The 14595-nt window shown below is 36.6% G+C and overlaps 1 protein-coding gene across 1 annotated transcript in view; it reads right to left on the bottom strand.

Annotated features, from left to right (window-relative positions):
- The window catches only part of LOC308436303 (coiled-coil domain-containing protein 7-like), a gene marked incomplete at both ends in the record, with an annotated part of 99885 nt that overhangs the window by 61607 nt on the left and 23683 nt on the right, over positions 1-14595 (bottom strand). Inside the window, 3 exons of the mRNA XM_080937162.1 lie at positions 7903-8057; positions 8714-8746; positions 9000-9020. Of these exons, the coding sequence (XP_080793288.1) occupies positions 7903-8057; positions 8714-8746; positions 9000-9020 (209 nt within the window). The remainder of the gene's footprint in view (positions 1-7902; positions 8058-8713; positions 8747-8999; positions 9021-14595) is intronic.

The raw sequence follows: 14595 nt of genomic DNA, 5'->3' as shown, positions 1-14595 counted from the left end.
TAAAAAAAAAAAAAAAACAGCTGAGGCAATCATCATCCCTGACCTCAACCTCTTCTACAGAGCAATATTGATAAAAACTGTATGGTATTGGTACAGAGAAAGTCGGTTGATCAATTGAAGAGAATTAAAGACCCAGAAATAACTATGCACGTACCTATGCAACTTGATCTTTGACAAAGAAGCCACAAATATACAATGAAAATAAAAGCATCTTCAATAATGGTGATGGTCTAACTGTCTATCTGTATGTAGAAAAATGAAAATAGACCCAGATCTGTAAGCTTGTACAAAACTCAAGTTCAAGTGGATCAAAGACCTGAACATAAAACCAGGCACACTGAATCAAATAGAAGAGAAAGTGGGAAAAAACCTTGGATTCATTGTCACAGGGTGAAATTTCCTATACAGAATTCTTTTTTTTAAAGATTTATTTCTTTTATTTATATGAGTACACTGTAGTTGTCAGATACACCAAAAGAGGACACCAGATCCCAGATGGTGGTGAGCCACCATGTGGTTGCTGGGAATTGAACTCAGAACCTCTGGAAGAGCAGTTGGTGCTCTTAACCACTGAGCCACCTCTCCAGCCCCCAAATGGTTTCTTTTTTTTCCCACAACATTTTCTCTTTTTAATCCATTTGAAAGGCCTTTTTTTCCGTCAGATATACAATGAACATATTTATAACAGTTATGTGAACTATAAGGTATGATATACACTATTAATATACAGTCCATCAATTTTATCAATCTAGGTATGTTACTCTAACATCTATCTTAACTTAAAGAGTTTACAATTCTTTTTTTTTTACTTTATTTTAAAAAACAAAGATAAAAGAAAAAAATTTAAACATTTTTGCATAAATGTATACAAATACATTTTTGTCAGTGCTTGGCTTTTTTTTTCTTTTTTTTAAGGTTTGATACTCTGCATTAAGGTCTTACTAGTTACAATGAGCAAAAAGTACATGTAAAACAGGATGTAACCTGGAATTAGTCAACGTTTTCTTGGTGTGTAAGGATTGAGCATGACATTTTGTTTTTGTTTTGTTTTGTTTTGTTTTGTTTTTTTCTTGAACTTCACACAGTCTATGAGTTGTTTCTGGGGCAGTCCGAGCCTCTGGGGTTAGCATCCCAGTATCAGTGAATGCATATTTTGTCTGTTCTTTTGTGACTGGGTTATCTCACTCAGGATGATATTCTCTAGATGCAACCATTTTCTTAAGAATTTGGTTAAGTCCTTGTTTCTGATACATGCACCACAACGTTCATAGCAGATCTATTTATAATAGCCAGAAGCTGGAAAGAACCCAGATGTCCTTCAGTGGATAAATGGATACAAAAAATGTGGTACATTTACACAATGGAGTACTACTCAGCTATCTTATACAGAATTCTAATGGCTCATGCTCTAAGTTCAAGAATAGATAAATAAAACCTCATGAAACTGGAAAACTTATGTAAGGCAAAGAACATAATTAATAAGATATATTAGCAAAAAAAGATATATTGGCAACCCACAGACTGGGAAAAAATCTTCACTAACCCCGTATCTGACAGAGGGCTAATAACCAAAATATGTAAAGAACTCAAGAAGCTTACTACCAAAATACCAAACAACCTAATAAAAAAATGGGGTGTTGAACTAAACCAAGAATTCATAACAGAGAAATCTAGAAGGGTTGAGAAACACCTTAAGTCCTTAGTGTTCAGAGAAATGCAAATTAAAACAACCTGGAGATTCCACCTTACACCAATCAGAAGGCTAGAATCAAAACCTCAGGTGACAACACATGTTGGCAAGGATATGGAAAAAGAGGAACACTCCTCCATTGTTGATGGGATTGAAAACTGGTCCAACCACTCTGGAAATTAACTTGGAGGTTCCTCAGAAAATTGGAAATAGATCTACCTAAAGACTCAGCAATACCATTCTTGGGAAGATACACAAATGATGACCCACCATGCCATAGGGGCACATGTTCTACTATATTCATAGAGGCCTTATTTATGGTAGCTAAAACTGGAAGCAACCTAAATGTCCATGAGAGAAGTATGCATTCAGAAAATGTAGTTCATTTATACAATGAAATACTACTCAGCCATTAAGAACAAAGAGAAAATCTTGAGGTTTGCAGGCAAATGGATGGAACTGGAAAATATCATCCTGATTGAGGTAACTCAGACCCAAAAGGACATACATCATATGTACTCACTAACATGTGGCTATTAGCAAAAAAAAAAAAAACAAAGTACAGAATACCAAAGATACAATATATAGAACTCAAAAAGTTCAACAAGCTGAAGGGCCCAAGTGAGGATACCTCAGTTCCACTTGGGACAGAGAAGGAAGCAACCTCAAGGGAGGAGGGACCTGGGAGAGAAAAGGGCCGGGGCATGGTGAGGGGAACATGATCTGGTATTGGGTGGGGGAAAAGAACTAAAGCCCTGAGGGCCAGAAGAAAGAATGAAAACAGGAACCCTTGGAAGATAATATATTGGGAGGATGCTCCAGAATGTACCAGAAACCTGGGAGGTAGCAGATTCTTAGGACTCAAAGTGTGGGATCCTAGATGTAATGCTCTGCAGTAGGGAGAGGTAACTTATAGTGCCCACCTGCAGCAGAAAGACATGGTATCAAGTGAGTGAAGGGGTTGCTATCCCACAGTCAAAACCCTGACCCTTAATTTTTTTTCCTGCCTGAAAAAACTACATGTATGGAAATGGAGAAGATCCTGAGGGAAAAAAAGTTTCAGGGAAAGGCTCCAAAGGGGATCCAGCTCAAGTAGAGGCCCAAGGCCTGACAGTATTACCTAGGCTATGGAGTGCTCACCAAAAGGTACCTGTCATGACTGCCTCTGAAAAGCATAATAAGCAGTTAAAAGAGTCAGATGCATATATTTTCACCCACCCAAGGAGTAGAAGCTGCTGACCCCTGTGGTTGAAGTAGGGAAAAGCTGGAGGAAGCTGAGGAAGAGGGAGAAACTGTAGGAGAACCAGAAGTCTCAATTGACCTAGACCCCTGAGATCTCTCAGACACTGGATTACCAATCAGGCAGCATATACCAGCTGATAGGAGTCTCCCAACATATACACAACAGAGGACTCTTGGGTTTGGGTTCATTCAGAGAAGATGCACTTAACCCTCAAGAGACTGAAGGCCTCAGGGAGTTTAGAGTTCTGCCGGGGTGGGTGGGGTTGGGAACAGATGGGCAGATAGAAGGTATACGTTGTGGAACATTAGGAGGGTGGACCAGGAGGGGAATAAAATCTTGAGTGTAAAAATAAAATAAAATAAAATAAGAAAAAAAGGTTCTTTATACATACTTGATTAAAACCAGGGGTTAAAAGTTTAATTCTAGATGTGGTTTGCTAACTTATATAAAAAAATTGAATTTGTTACTGTGACTCATTTGAGCAAACTCAGACATACCACACAATGTTCTCTCTCATATGTGGTTTCTATATATAGAATATAAGAATATAAAAAGATAATAGACATGGGAAGAGGGAAGCGAGACAACATAGCAGGATTCAGGAGATATGAAACAGGCAATGAAAAAACACTGAGGAGCTTCAGCTAGGGAGGAGGGGCAGGAGGGCAATACAGGAGGTAAAAGATGGATGAGGAACAAATAACACCGAGCTTTTTTGATAGAGCCTCAAGGAATCATATAATTTATATTTATCTAAAATTTTACAGAAGTCATATATGTATATGTGTATACATCTATCAATCATGCAGCTATCATCTATTTGTTTACCTACCTACCAATTTACCTATCAGGAAATTATACCATGTAAGTAACACTGATTCCTCATAAATCCATAGACTAATGGAGACCCCAGTAACAGGAATGAAAATTTACACACTGAATAGTCCATCAGGGTAGTTTGAGTGACTCCTAAAACAGTAGAGATTGTCTATAACCCTTGGTTACTTCTTGGAGTTGTGAGTAGACACCTATTGCTGAAGAAATGCCATACTTCAGACACAGGACTCAGATTATTGCAACTGTATCTGATCTGAAAGCTTTCTTTCTGCATTCAAGCTTTCATAGTACCATAATACTTGACAAGCTGACAAGCAAGAGAAACAATTAAACAATCAAACTACAACAATGAAAAATATATCAAGAAATCTGTAAAAATGCAACGATGACATTCAAATGTTAGTAACTAACAGCTGTCTAAATCAGCATAAAGCCCATTCAACAATAAGAAAATTATGTCCTGACAAAAACGAACTTTAACATCCAGCTAAATTGAATTGAGCCAGAAAAAAAAAAATGGCTAGATAAAAAACTGATGGTAATTAACACTCTTTTACTATTCTAGGACCAGAGCTGATAGCTTCTGGCAATTGACTCCTGCTGATAGCAAAAATTTATCCACTTAAGACCAGTACTTTCTATGAAGAGAAACTCTGAAGTCTTTTAACTCTTTAGGGACTGGTGAAAAAGAAAAAAACCTCTCTCTCTCTCTCTCTCTCTCTCACACACACACACACACACACACACACGAGAGAGAGAGAGAGAGAGAGAGAGAGAGAGAGAGAGAGAGAGAGAGAGAGAGAGAGAGAGAGAGAGAAAAGCATACATCCACACATGCTGGATGAAAAAGAAAAAAGCTCCACTTCCCCTTTAGTTTTGTTTTCCACCTTTTATAGATTCCCAGACAAAAGTTCTCTATGTGAAAAATAATTTGCCTCACAGATAAAATTTCTCATAAGAAGTAGTTACAGCAGAAAAATTGATTACATGGTTTTCTAAGTATTTTTATTTTTCATAAGTTCATAATAATGTTAAAGTAATAGTTCATGCCACTGGTGGTTGATATGGTTTAAAAAGTTACAGCAGAATTGTTTATATGTCTTTCCATTAAGAGGAATGTCTTACTAAACATCCCATATATGTTTTTTTAAGCTCCACAATTTCATAATATACTTAAATCAATAGTTTTATGTCATAAGTTAGTAAGGTTTTGTCAAGAGACAAATCATCTGTCTTGTGTCTTATTATTTTGAAGTCTTGTATAAATTAACTAGTCAATCATCTATTTTCTGTCCTTGTATCATTACCAGTTTATGATCATTAGTTACAGAAATCAGTGACTTCAGTCCTAACCTAGAAGGAATGCTTTCCTCAAACATAAATTTGTTCCAAATATATTTTCTTTTCCTAGTACAATTAGCTCATGACCCAGAACTCTATTTGTAGCTTTATATTCTACAGGGATCTTAAATTTACTCAAATAAATTCAGGAGAACTATAAAATCACTTTTAGGCATTAAAAATACCACCAATTCATCTAAACAGCATTATTATATAAAAGTGCATCTCCATATTGATCTTCAGAAAAATTTCCCAAAGAGTGGGCTAATGCCTAAGATCAGTCATAACTGACTATAGGCATAAACATTATCTCCCCCCATCCCAGTCATACTTTGTCAGAAAAAAATGAGGAACAGTGCAATGACAAATATAAGAAGACATATCATCTGAAAGATACAATCCTAGGACAAAACTCCTGGGGTCCCACGTTTCCAGGATTTACCCATCACAGCCATGCAAAATGATAGGCTGACTCCAGGAAGCTTACTTGCTTGCCACAGCCTTTCCTGCATAGCATTTACCAATACCTGCTACTGGAAACATAGCTACTGAAGTAATGAACCTTTAAAAGAATCTAGCCTTGCCACAAGAGGAGTTGCATGTGTGGCTGCTATGTCACATGTGCATCAGTAGGTGACAGAGAAGAGAGAGGCTATGTCTATGCTCAGTGTTCTGACCTGTGAATATCTTAATAATTAGGAACTTAAGGCTCCCTGGAAAAGGAAAGCCTGAGATGACCACCAGTCCAGCACCAGAAAGCAATGTCAGGAAGCTAGCCTGAGATAACAACCAGTACAGATGGTCATGTGCATGCCTGGATAGCCTTTCAGGGTGGGGAGTGAGCCAGAGACTAAAAAAGCCCTGCCTGGACTATTGGAGTGAGTCCTAGACAGACAACCTCCACATGGGACCATGTAGTTGGGCCCAATGAGGGGTGACCCAGCACAGTTGCAGCCCAAGATAATCATCAGTCCAGTACCATAGGGTTCAGACAGGGAGGTAGCCAAAGATGACCACCAGTCTGGCATTGCATAGGCTGTGGGAGCCAGCCCATGCCCAAGAGGACACCCTGCCTAGAGCCATAGTGGACAGCTGGGGTATAGCACTTAGACCACTTCTGAGACTACTTCAGACACTCAGAGACCATGAGTACACCACTAAGAGGAGCAAGCAAATGGTTGAGAAATTGGAGAAGGATACGGGCATATAAAGAGACTTGAGGATAGTGAAGAACAGCCTAATTTGGGAAGCTGGGACAATGATGGAGTCTTGTCTTGTGCTTCTACTGGGTACCAGTTTGGGTCTGTGACCCTGTAGCAGCAGGAGTCTATTACCACCAAAAGGCAGGTGGATATCCCTGGTCTGGACAAAATGTCTGGGGACATTTTGATGTCTGAGGGCCCACCCCTTGCCTAGGCATTGTAGCAGAGCTGACCTTGTGGTCATGAAAGCAGGAGGGCTGTCTCTGCTCTTACCTGCTGCAGTACTCTGGAGAGTAGGGCCTGCAACTCTCCTGGGCAGCACAGTAAAGCTGACCTTAGTGACAGGGGCATGGGTGGGCTAATGTGAGTATGCGAGCATTGAGATTCCAGTATTGATAGATGTCAGAGACCTCATACTAGACCAAATGACTCATTACAATGAACATTTGCAAGCAACAAAATGTAGAAAAAAAAATGATATGCTGAGGAACACAATGTGACACAATTTAACTTCCACAAGATTGTTTTGTTGTTGTTGTTGTTGTTGTTGAGGAGAAGATTGCAAGGGTGCGGGGCTTTTATAAGGAAGGTGGGGAATGGGTAGTATTGAGGTGCATAATGTGAAAATCACAAAGAACTAATAAAAAGTTTTTTTAAGAACCTATACCATCAGAAATTTACCAAATTGCATAACAGCTAACTACATTCTAAATCTTATTCTTATACTCATAAATAAGCATAACTACATTTCTAGTCAAAAAAACCTTTTTTTCAAGTAAAAACCATCACAGTAATTCACAAGTGGACAAAATGCATGGATCAACAGATCATGGGGAACCTAGCCCCAAAAGACACATCTGTATCATAGGTCTTGCATCAGTTACTCAAAGATTATCTCAGAAAGGGGGTGGAAAGATTGCATGAACCATAATACCTGGAAGTCTGTTGTGAAACTGTATCCTAGAAATGTTTATATAAACAAGCCTGGAGAACAAATGGAGTAACAATGGGCATGCAAATGTGAAAGGTGAAAACTTTTGCAGGCTCCCACCCCTGTACAATTATTAACTACTTGGAGAACAGATGAACCCTCTTTATTTGCTGTCCAATGAGAAGTGGTCAGCCCTGAAACTATGTATAGACAAACAAACTCAGCATGTTGTAATTATGTATTTGTGCAAACATTATATATATATATATATATATATATATATATATATATATGATGTAGTTCTATTTTAATTAAAATATATATTTAAAGCATTTATAAAAATGATTACAATCCAAATGTTTTGAAGATAGGAATGTCCAACAAAAGTTTTAAGTAACAATTATATATGGATATTGAGTACTTAAAATATGTTTAATATGAACCAGTAGCCAATTTGTTTTACTAAATTGATTTTGGAGAGTCACATGTGAATAATATCTACTGCATTAAATAATACCATCTCAGTCTATTAAAACTTTAAATCAGAAAACAAAAGTAACTAAGCATTCAGATATCATTCAGAAGTTCTTTGTAAATGAGTAACATTGACTTAGCTTACATCTGATTTTAATTGAATTAATTCTTATAATTCACTTACATTTGTTTAGATTGCAGGGACAAGTCACGATCTTTTAGGCGATTTCTAATATCTTCAAATTTACGTAAGATCTTTACAATTTGTGTAATGCCAAAATTGACGAATTTATCATCTGATGGAAAATCTTTTTCTAAATTACTTTGGTCTTTACTTATCTAAAGTAACAAAATTAGCCAGTTACTAAATACCCATTTTGATCTCATGCCTTAAAAGCAATTCTTTATTTATTTTTATTAATTGGAATAAGTTTATCAAATCAGAATAATTTTGAACAATCTCTGAAGCTACCTTGGAAACTATTCATTTATGTTTAAAGGATTCATATAGTCTCTCCAAAAAGTAGAAATGAAAGGATTTGAAGACAGCGAACAGTTTTTTCACTATAGTTATTAAAATACTTGAAAATGCAAAATGCAAAGAATATCATTAACAAACAAAATAATATTTGCAAAGGTCAATACAATTTTATTTCTCCTTATATTATGGATAATTTTTAAATGTAGAAGAAAATTTAAGTTGATAAGTTCCCACTACTTTTATGTAAATTTTTAAAAGTTAGTGAAATTTACATTATTTTTTAGGAGAAAAAATGATTGGATAAATCTGTTCCTTACTAGATTCATACAGAAAACTCATTTACATATTCCAATAAATAATTTGCTACCAACTGGTTTTCAAATTATTACTAAATCAAAATATTACTTTATAATAAATGGTTATTGAAATATTTGATATATACATACTTCAAACTAATTATCAAGTGGTTCAAATACTTACTAATATAATTCTCAGTTAAGAAGTTATAATTTACCTCCTCCATTTGGTTGACTTGTTGCTGAAACCACTTGATAAAAAAGAATAAGTAGAAAGTTAATGCACATGTGACTGTGAACTTATATCTATTAAGCACCATTCATGACTCACATGCATCACACAGGGTTCAGAATGATATAGTGTAACATACAACTGCAAGATAATCTTAAAAATATCTAGCAGCAACAAGGGAATTTTGAAGTCTCAAAACCTAGATCATCTTTGCTTAATATTTGTTCTTCTCTATACTGTTACTTTAAGCTGCAATAAATTGAAACGCATACCTTGTAAAGAGACTCCAAAATCTGAAAAAGAAAGTTTTAGATAGTATATTTAAAGATAAAGTAAGCATCATGCAACATTTACTATATTCAATAATAGTTTTTCTAAAAATTACTATGATTTGTATTGGTAAAACAAATAGAAATCTGTAGTTCTAAAGTTATAATACATTTGTGGTTATGCTGTTTAGTTTATCTTGAATAAAAAACTACATTCAGAATACAAAAAAAAGTTTTTCACTCCATAGGATGATATTGAAACATCCTCAAATGATTCACATCTAATATTTTGTTCCAGAAATGAAGTTTCCAGAAGAGACTCATGCCTGTGTTATATGTTCTACAAAATATGGTCAACTGATTGAAATACAAATGGTAGTAGAGATGCTCAATTTCAGAGGGAAATCACCTTGGGCTATCTCTGCCTACACATGGCTATTTATTGTCAGCCTCTGTGTGACCTAATATTCTTGTGATTATTAGATCAATAATTTTCCAAAGTACAGACGAGATCCATAAATGAAAGACTAAGAATTTATCAGTTAGCATCTGAGGGCTACAGCAGAGATTTCCCGACTGTGTCATAATCTGCCTACCTGATGGTCCCAGAAGAATATTTGAAAAATATTTGATGTATAACTTTCTTTGTTCTGTTAGTATAAAAAGTTCATGATTTATTCTGAGACAGTTTCTTTTTGAGGACATTTTAAACACTGTTTTCCTGTTTTCTTTCTATATATACTTGTCATTTGTTTACAAAAAGGTTTCTCATTTGTGTGTCTAAATTTTGTGTCCATTTATTTTACTGAAAATATTTACGAGTAGATGTGTTTTTGATGAAATGTATGTTTTTTAATATAGAGAGTTGTATCATCTGTAAATAAGGATAGTTTGACTTCTTTCTTCCCTATGCTACTGAATCACATATATTTAGTGATGCCAGCATTCAACTGGTGACTTTAAGTGACTACTTTTCATGCTGAAGTCTGAGTTGAGTTAAATTGTGCTTAATGAAGCCGGAGCTTCAAGAAACTATATGAAAGGCTTTCTGAAGAGAAGGTTGCATGTTTACCCTAATTACTATTACATTATGTGACAATGCATCCATGAAGAAGGCAACTTATCAAAGAAAGGGCTAGAATCCATGAAGATGGAACAAAGGCATTATGTCAGAAAAGCCTAGGGTGCATATCTTGATCTGAAAGCAACAAGAAGAAAATGCATACTAGGAATAGCCTGATTTTTTAAGTTTCAAAGCCACCCTATAACATTTTTTTCCAACAGGGCCATGCCTCCCAATGGTCCCACAAACTGGGAACCAATTTTTCCTCATAGCCTCTATGGGAGCCACTTTCATTCAAACCACTTCATTGCATGGCCCCAAAAGATGAGTGTTCATCCCATAATGCAACATGCATTGATTTTTCATTCTCAACACTGTTTAAAAGTCCACCATTCAAGATCTGTTGTGAGACTCAGATCAATCACTTAACTGTAAAATCAAAATTCAAATTACATACTTTCAACATACAATGGAACAAAATACACATTACTATTCCAAAAGGAAGGAATGCAGGCTCAGTGAGCAGACTGTTGACCAAAGCAAGACAGAAACATAGCTGGGCAAAGTCCAAATCCTATAGCTGAGCTGTGTCTGAGATCAGAGGACTTATCTGGCTGCCGAATTACAGCCCTGCTTCCTGCAAGAAACATGTCTCTCTCCTGTGATGTTCTACTCCACACAATAGCCTTCCTTGGCAGACAGCCTATGGCTCTGATACCTCTAACATCTTGGGGTCACCAACACAATCCAGGCTTCACTTTCATTCACACAGTTGTCTCTTGGGGCCTCTTGTCCTTTCAGGGCCTTTATGTCAGGACTGCTCTTCCACAGCAAATAGCTTCAGCTTCATCAGCTTTTCTTAACCATGGAGTAATATTCCACACACTTTAACTCATGCATTCTTCATGACTAAAAATCCAGAAGAACATTGGATGGTACTTTCAAGTTCAACTGCCTGCTTTGGGACAGAGCCTGTCCTCTTGAATCACATTTGCAGAAGCTTTTGTCTGCTGTTTTTTAGGATCAGAAAATGTCTCAATCTTTTTTTTCTCTGCAGAAAGAAAGTTCAGTTGAGTAGAGTCCTGCCCTGGGAGCACCTTAGACCTTGTTTCAATCTTATTTCATTCAGTGGAGACCTTGACTTCAACATTAAATTTTCTGGTGCATTGTTTCTCTTAAAACTTTACATTTTGTATTGTTTTCTTTTCTATTTGCTTCTTTTATTGTGAAATTGCATAAAAGGGAATACTAGGAAGTATGGGCAGAGTCAATAATAGGGTGCCTTAGAACCTCCTCTATTTAAGAAGTTAAACAGAGTCTCGGGGAAATTTCCAGGACATGGGCAGAAAGAAGCCATATTTTTTACCCAAATGTCACTGGTCTCTAATCCAGCGGCAAAGATGGATTTTCTCTGAAACCACTTGAGCAGGGTCACCACAGGCTGTATATTCATAGTAGCTCTATTTATAATAGCCAGAAGCTGGAAAGAACCCAGATGTCCTTCAGTAGATGAATGGATACAAAAATTGGAGTACTAATCAGCTATCAAAAACAATGACTTAACGAAATTCTTAAGAAAATGGATGCATCTAGAGAATATCATCCTGAGGAAGATAACCCAGTCACAAAAGAACAGACATAATATGCCGTCACTGATAATGGGATAATAACCCCAAAAAACTCTGAACACCCCAGAAACAACTCACAGACTATGTGAAGTTCAAGAAAAAAGTTAAAAAAAGAAAGAAAAGAAAAACCATTATACTCAATTCTTACACACCAAGAAAACTTTTAATAATTTGGGGTTACATCCTGTTTTACATGGACTTTATGCACATTGTAACTAGTAAGACCTTAAAGCACACTATCAAATCTTTTAAAAAAAAGCCAAGCACTGACAAAAATGTATTCATATACTTTAATGCAAAAATGCTTAAAATTTATTCATTTATTGTTGTTTTTTAAAATAAAGTTGTACCACGAGGAACAGCAGAGACCCAGAGACACAGGTGTGGTGAGAAGGGATTCTGACTAGCCGGGGGCAGAGAGATCTCTGCCGAGCAAGTGCAGAAAGTGTGCCTTGCCCCACCTGATCCAAGGACCAGGAACCCAGCATTGGGCCCTCTGTTCCTAGTCGGTGGCTTTTGGGTGCAGAACAGGGCACCATCATCTGCCACCAGAAACAGCAGAGATCGACGGACACAGTCCAGGTATAAGGGAAAGGCAAGAACCTGTCACTGACAATAAGGTGGCAAGAGGAAAGAAAAAAAACATAACCCCGGGAAAACAAAGACAACTGGCAGAACTAGAACCCAGCTCTCCCATCACAGCAAAGAGCAGAATGCCAAACACTCCAGAAAAAGAAGACTCAGACCCAAAATCCTACCTCAAGATGATGATAGAGAACATTAAACCAGAACTGGAGGAAAAGCATAAAGAATTAGAAGCTTTAAAAGAAGAAACAAGAAAAACACTCAAAGAACTCAAAGAACTAGAAGAAAACAGAACCAAAGAGATGAAGGAATGGAAGGAGGAATTTAAAACGGAAATGGACACAATAAAGAAAACACTAAAAGAGACAACCCTAGAGGTAGAAATACTAAAAAAAGAAATCAGGAGTCACAGATGCAAGCATTTCCAAGAGACTGCAAGAAATGGAAGAGAGAATCTCAGGGGCCAAAGACAACATTGAAAATATAGACAAAACAGTCAGAGAAGATGCAATAACCAAAAAGCTCCTAACCCAAAATGTGCACGAGATCCAGGACACAAGGAGAAGACCAAACCTAAGGATAATAGGAATAGAAGAGGGCAAAGAATATCAACTAAAAGGCACAGTAAATATCTTCAACAAAATCATAGAAGAAAATTCCTACCTTTAAGAATGAGATGACCAGGAGTATAAAAGAAGCCTACAGAGCTCCATATAGGTTGGGCCAGAAAAGAAATTCCTCCCGACACATAATAGTCAAAACACCAAGTGCCCAAAGCAAAGAAAGAATACTAAAAGCAGTAAGGGAAAAAGGTCAGGTAACATATAAAGGCAGACCAATCAGAATCACACCTGATTTCTCAACAGAGACTATGAAAGCTAGAAGAGCCTGGACAGACATCATGCAGACCCTAAGAGAGCACAAGTGCCAGTCCAAGCTGCAATACCCAGAAAAGCTATCAACCACCATAGATGGAGAGATGAAGATATTCCAAGACAAAATTAATTTACACAATATCTGACCACAAACCCAGCACTACAAAGAATTATAGGGGGAAAACCCAACAATATGAGGGGTACTACATCCTAGTAAAAACAAGAAAAATCCTAAGCAAGAAAACCCAAAGGAGAAAGACACACAGGCACAATTCAACCTACAAGCAATAATAGCTGGAAACAGCAACCACTATTCCTTGATATCTATTAACATAAATGGACTCATCTCCCCAATAAAAAATATAGGCTATCAGACTGGATATATAAACAAAACCCAGCAATTTGCTGCATACATGAAACTCATCTCAGAGACAAAGATAGACTCTTTCTCAGAGTAAAAGTTTGGGAACACAACTTTCAAGCAAACACAACATACCCCAAGAAGCAAGCTAGAGTAGCTATTCTAATATCTAATAAAGTAAATTTCCAACCAAAAGTTATCAAAAAAGATAAGGAAAGACACTTTTTACTCATTACAGGGGAAATATGTCAGGAAGAACTCTCAATCCTTAACATATATACTCCAAATACAAAAGCACCCACATTCATAAAAGAAACCCTACTAATGCTCAAAAAAGTACATTTACATTTCACCCCACACAATAATAGTGGGAGACTTTAATATTTCACTCTCAACAATAAACAGATCATGGAAACAGAAAATGAACAAAAACACTGTAAAACTACCAGAGACTATGAACCAACTGGAATTAATAGATATCTACAGAATGTATCATCATAAAACAAAAGAATACATCTTCTTCTCAGCACCTCACGGCACCTTCTCGAAAATTGACCACATAATTGGACACAGAAAGAGCCTCAGTAGATATAAGAAGATTGAAATTCTCCCATGTATTCCTTCAGATCACCATGGTCTAAGGCTGGTCTTTAATAGCAACAAACAACAAAAAGCCCATATAGACATGAAAACTAAACAATACTCTATTAAACAATTGCAGGGTCAAAGAAGAAATATAGAGAGAAATTGAGGATTCTCTAGAATTCAATGAAAATGAAAACACAACATACCCAAACCTATGGGATGCAATGAAAGCAGTACTGAGAGGAAAACTCATAGCTCTGAGTGCTTCCAAAAAGAAACTGGAGAGTGCATACACTAGCAACCTGGCAGCACAATTGAAAGCTCTAGACCAAATGGAAGCAGATACACCCAAGAGGAGTAGACATCAAGAAATAATCAAACTTGGGGCAGAAATAGACCAAATAGAAACAAAAAGAACCATCCAAAAAATCAACAAATCGAAGAGCTGGTTCATTGAGACAATTAACAAGATTGATAAACTCTTAGCCAGACTAACTAGAGG

Source organism: Micromys minutus (genome assembly GCF_963924665.1).
Source record: "Micromys minutus genome assembly, chromosome: 24".
Lineage (NCBI taxonomy): Eukaryota > Metazoa > Chordata > Mammalia > Rodentia > Muridae > Micromys > Micromys minutus.
Note: the sequence above shows the minus strand (reverse complement) of the source record. Positions and strands in the feature narration are given on the sequence as shown.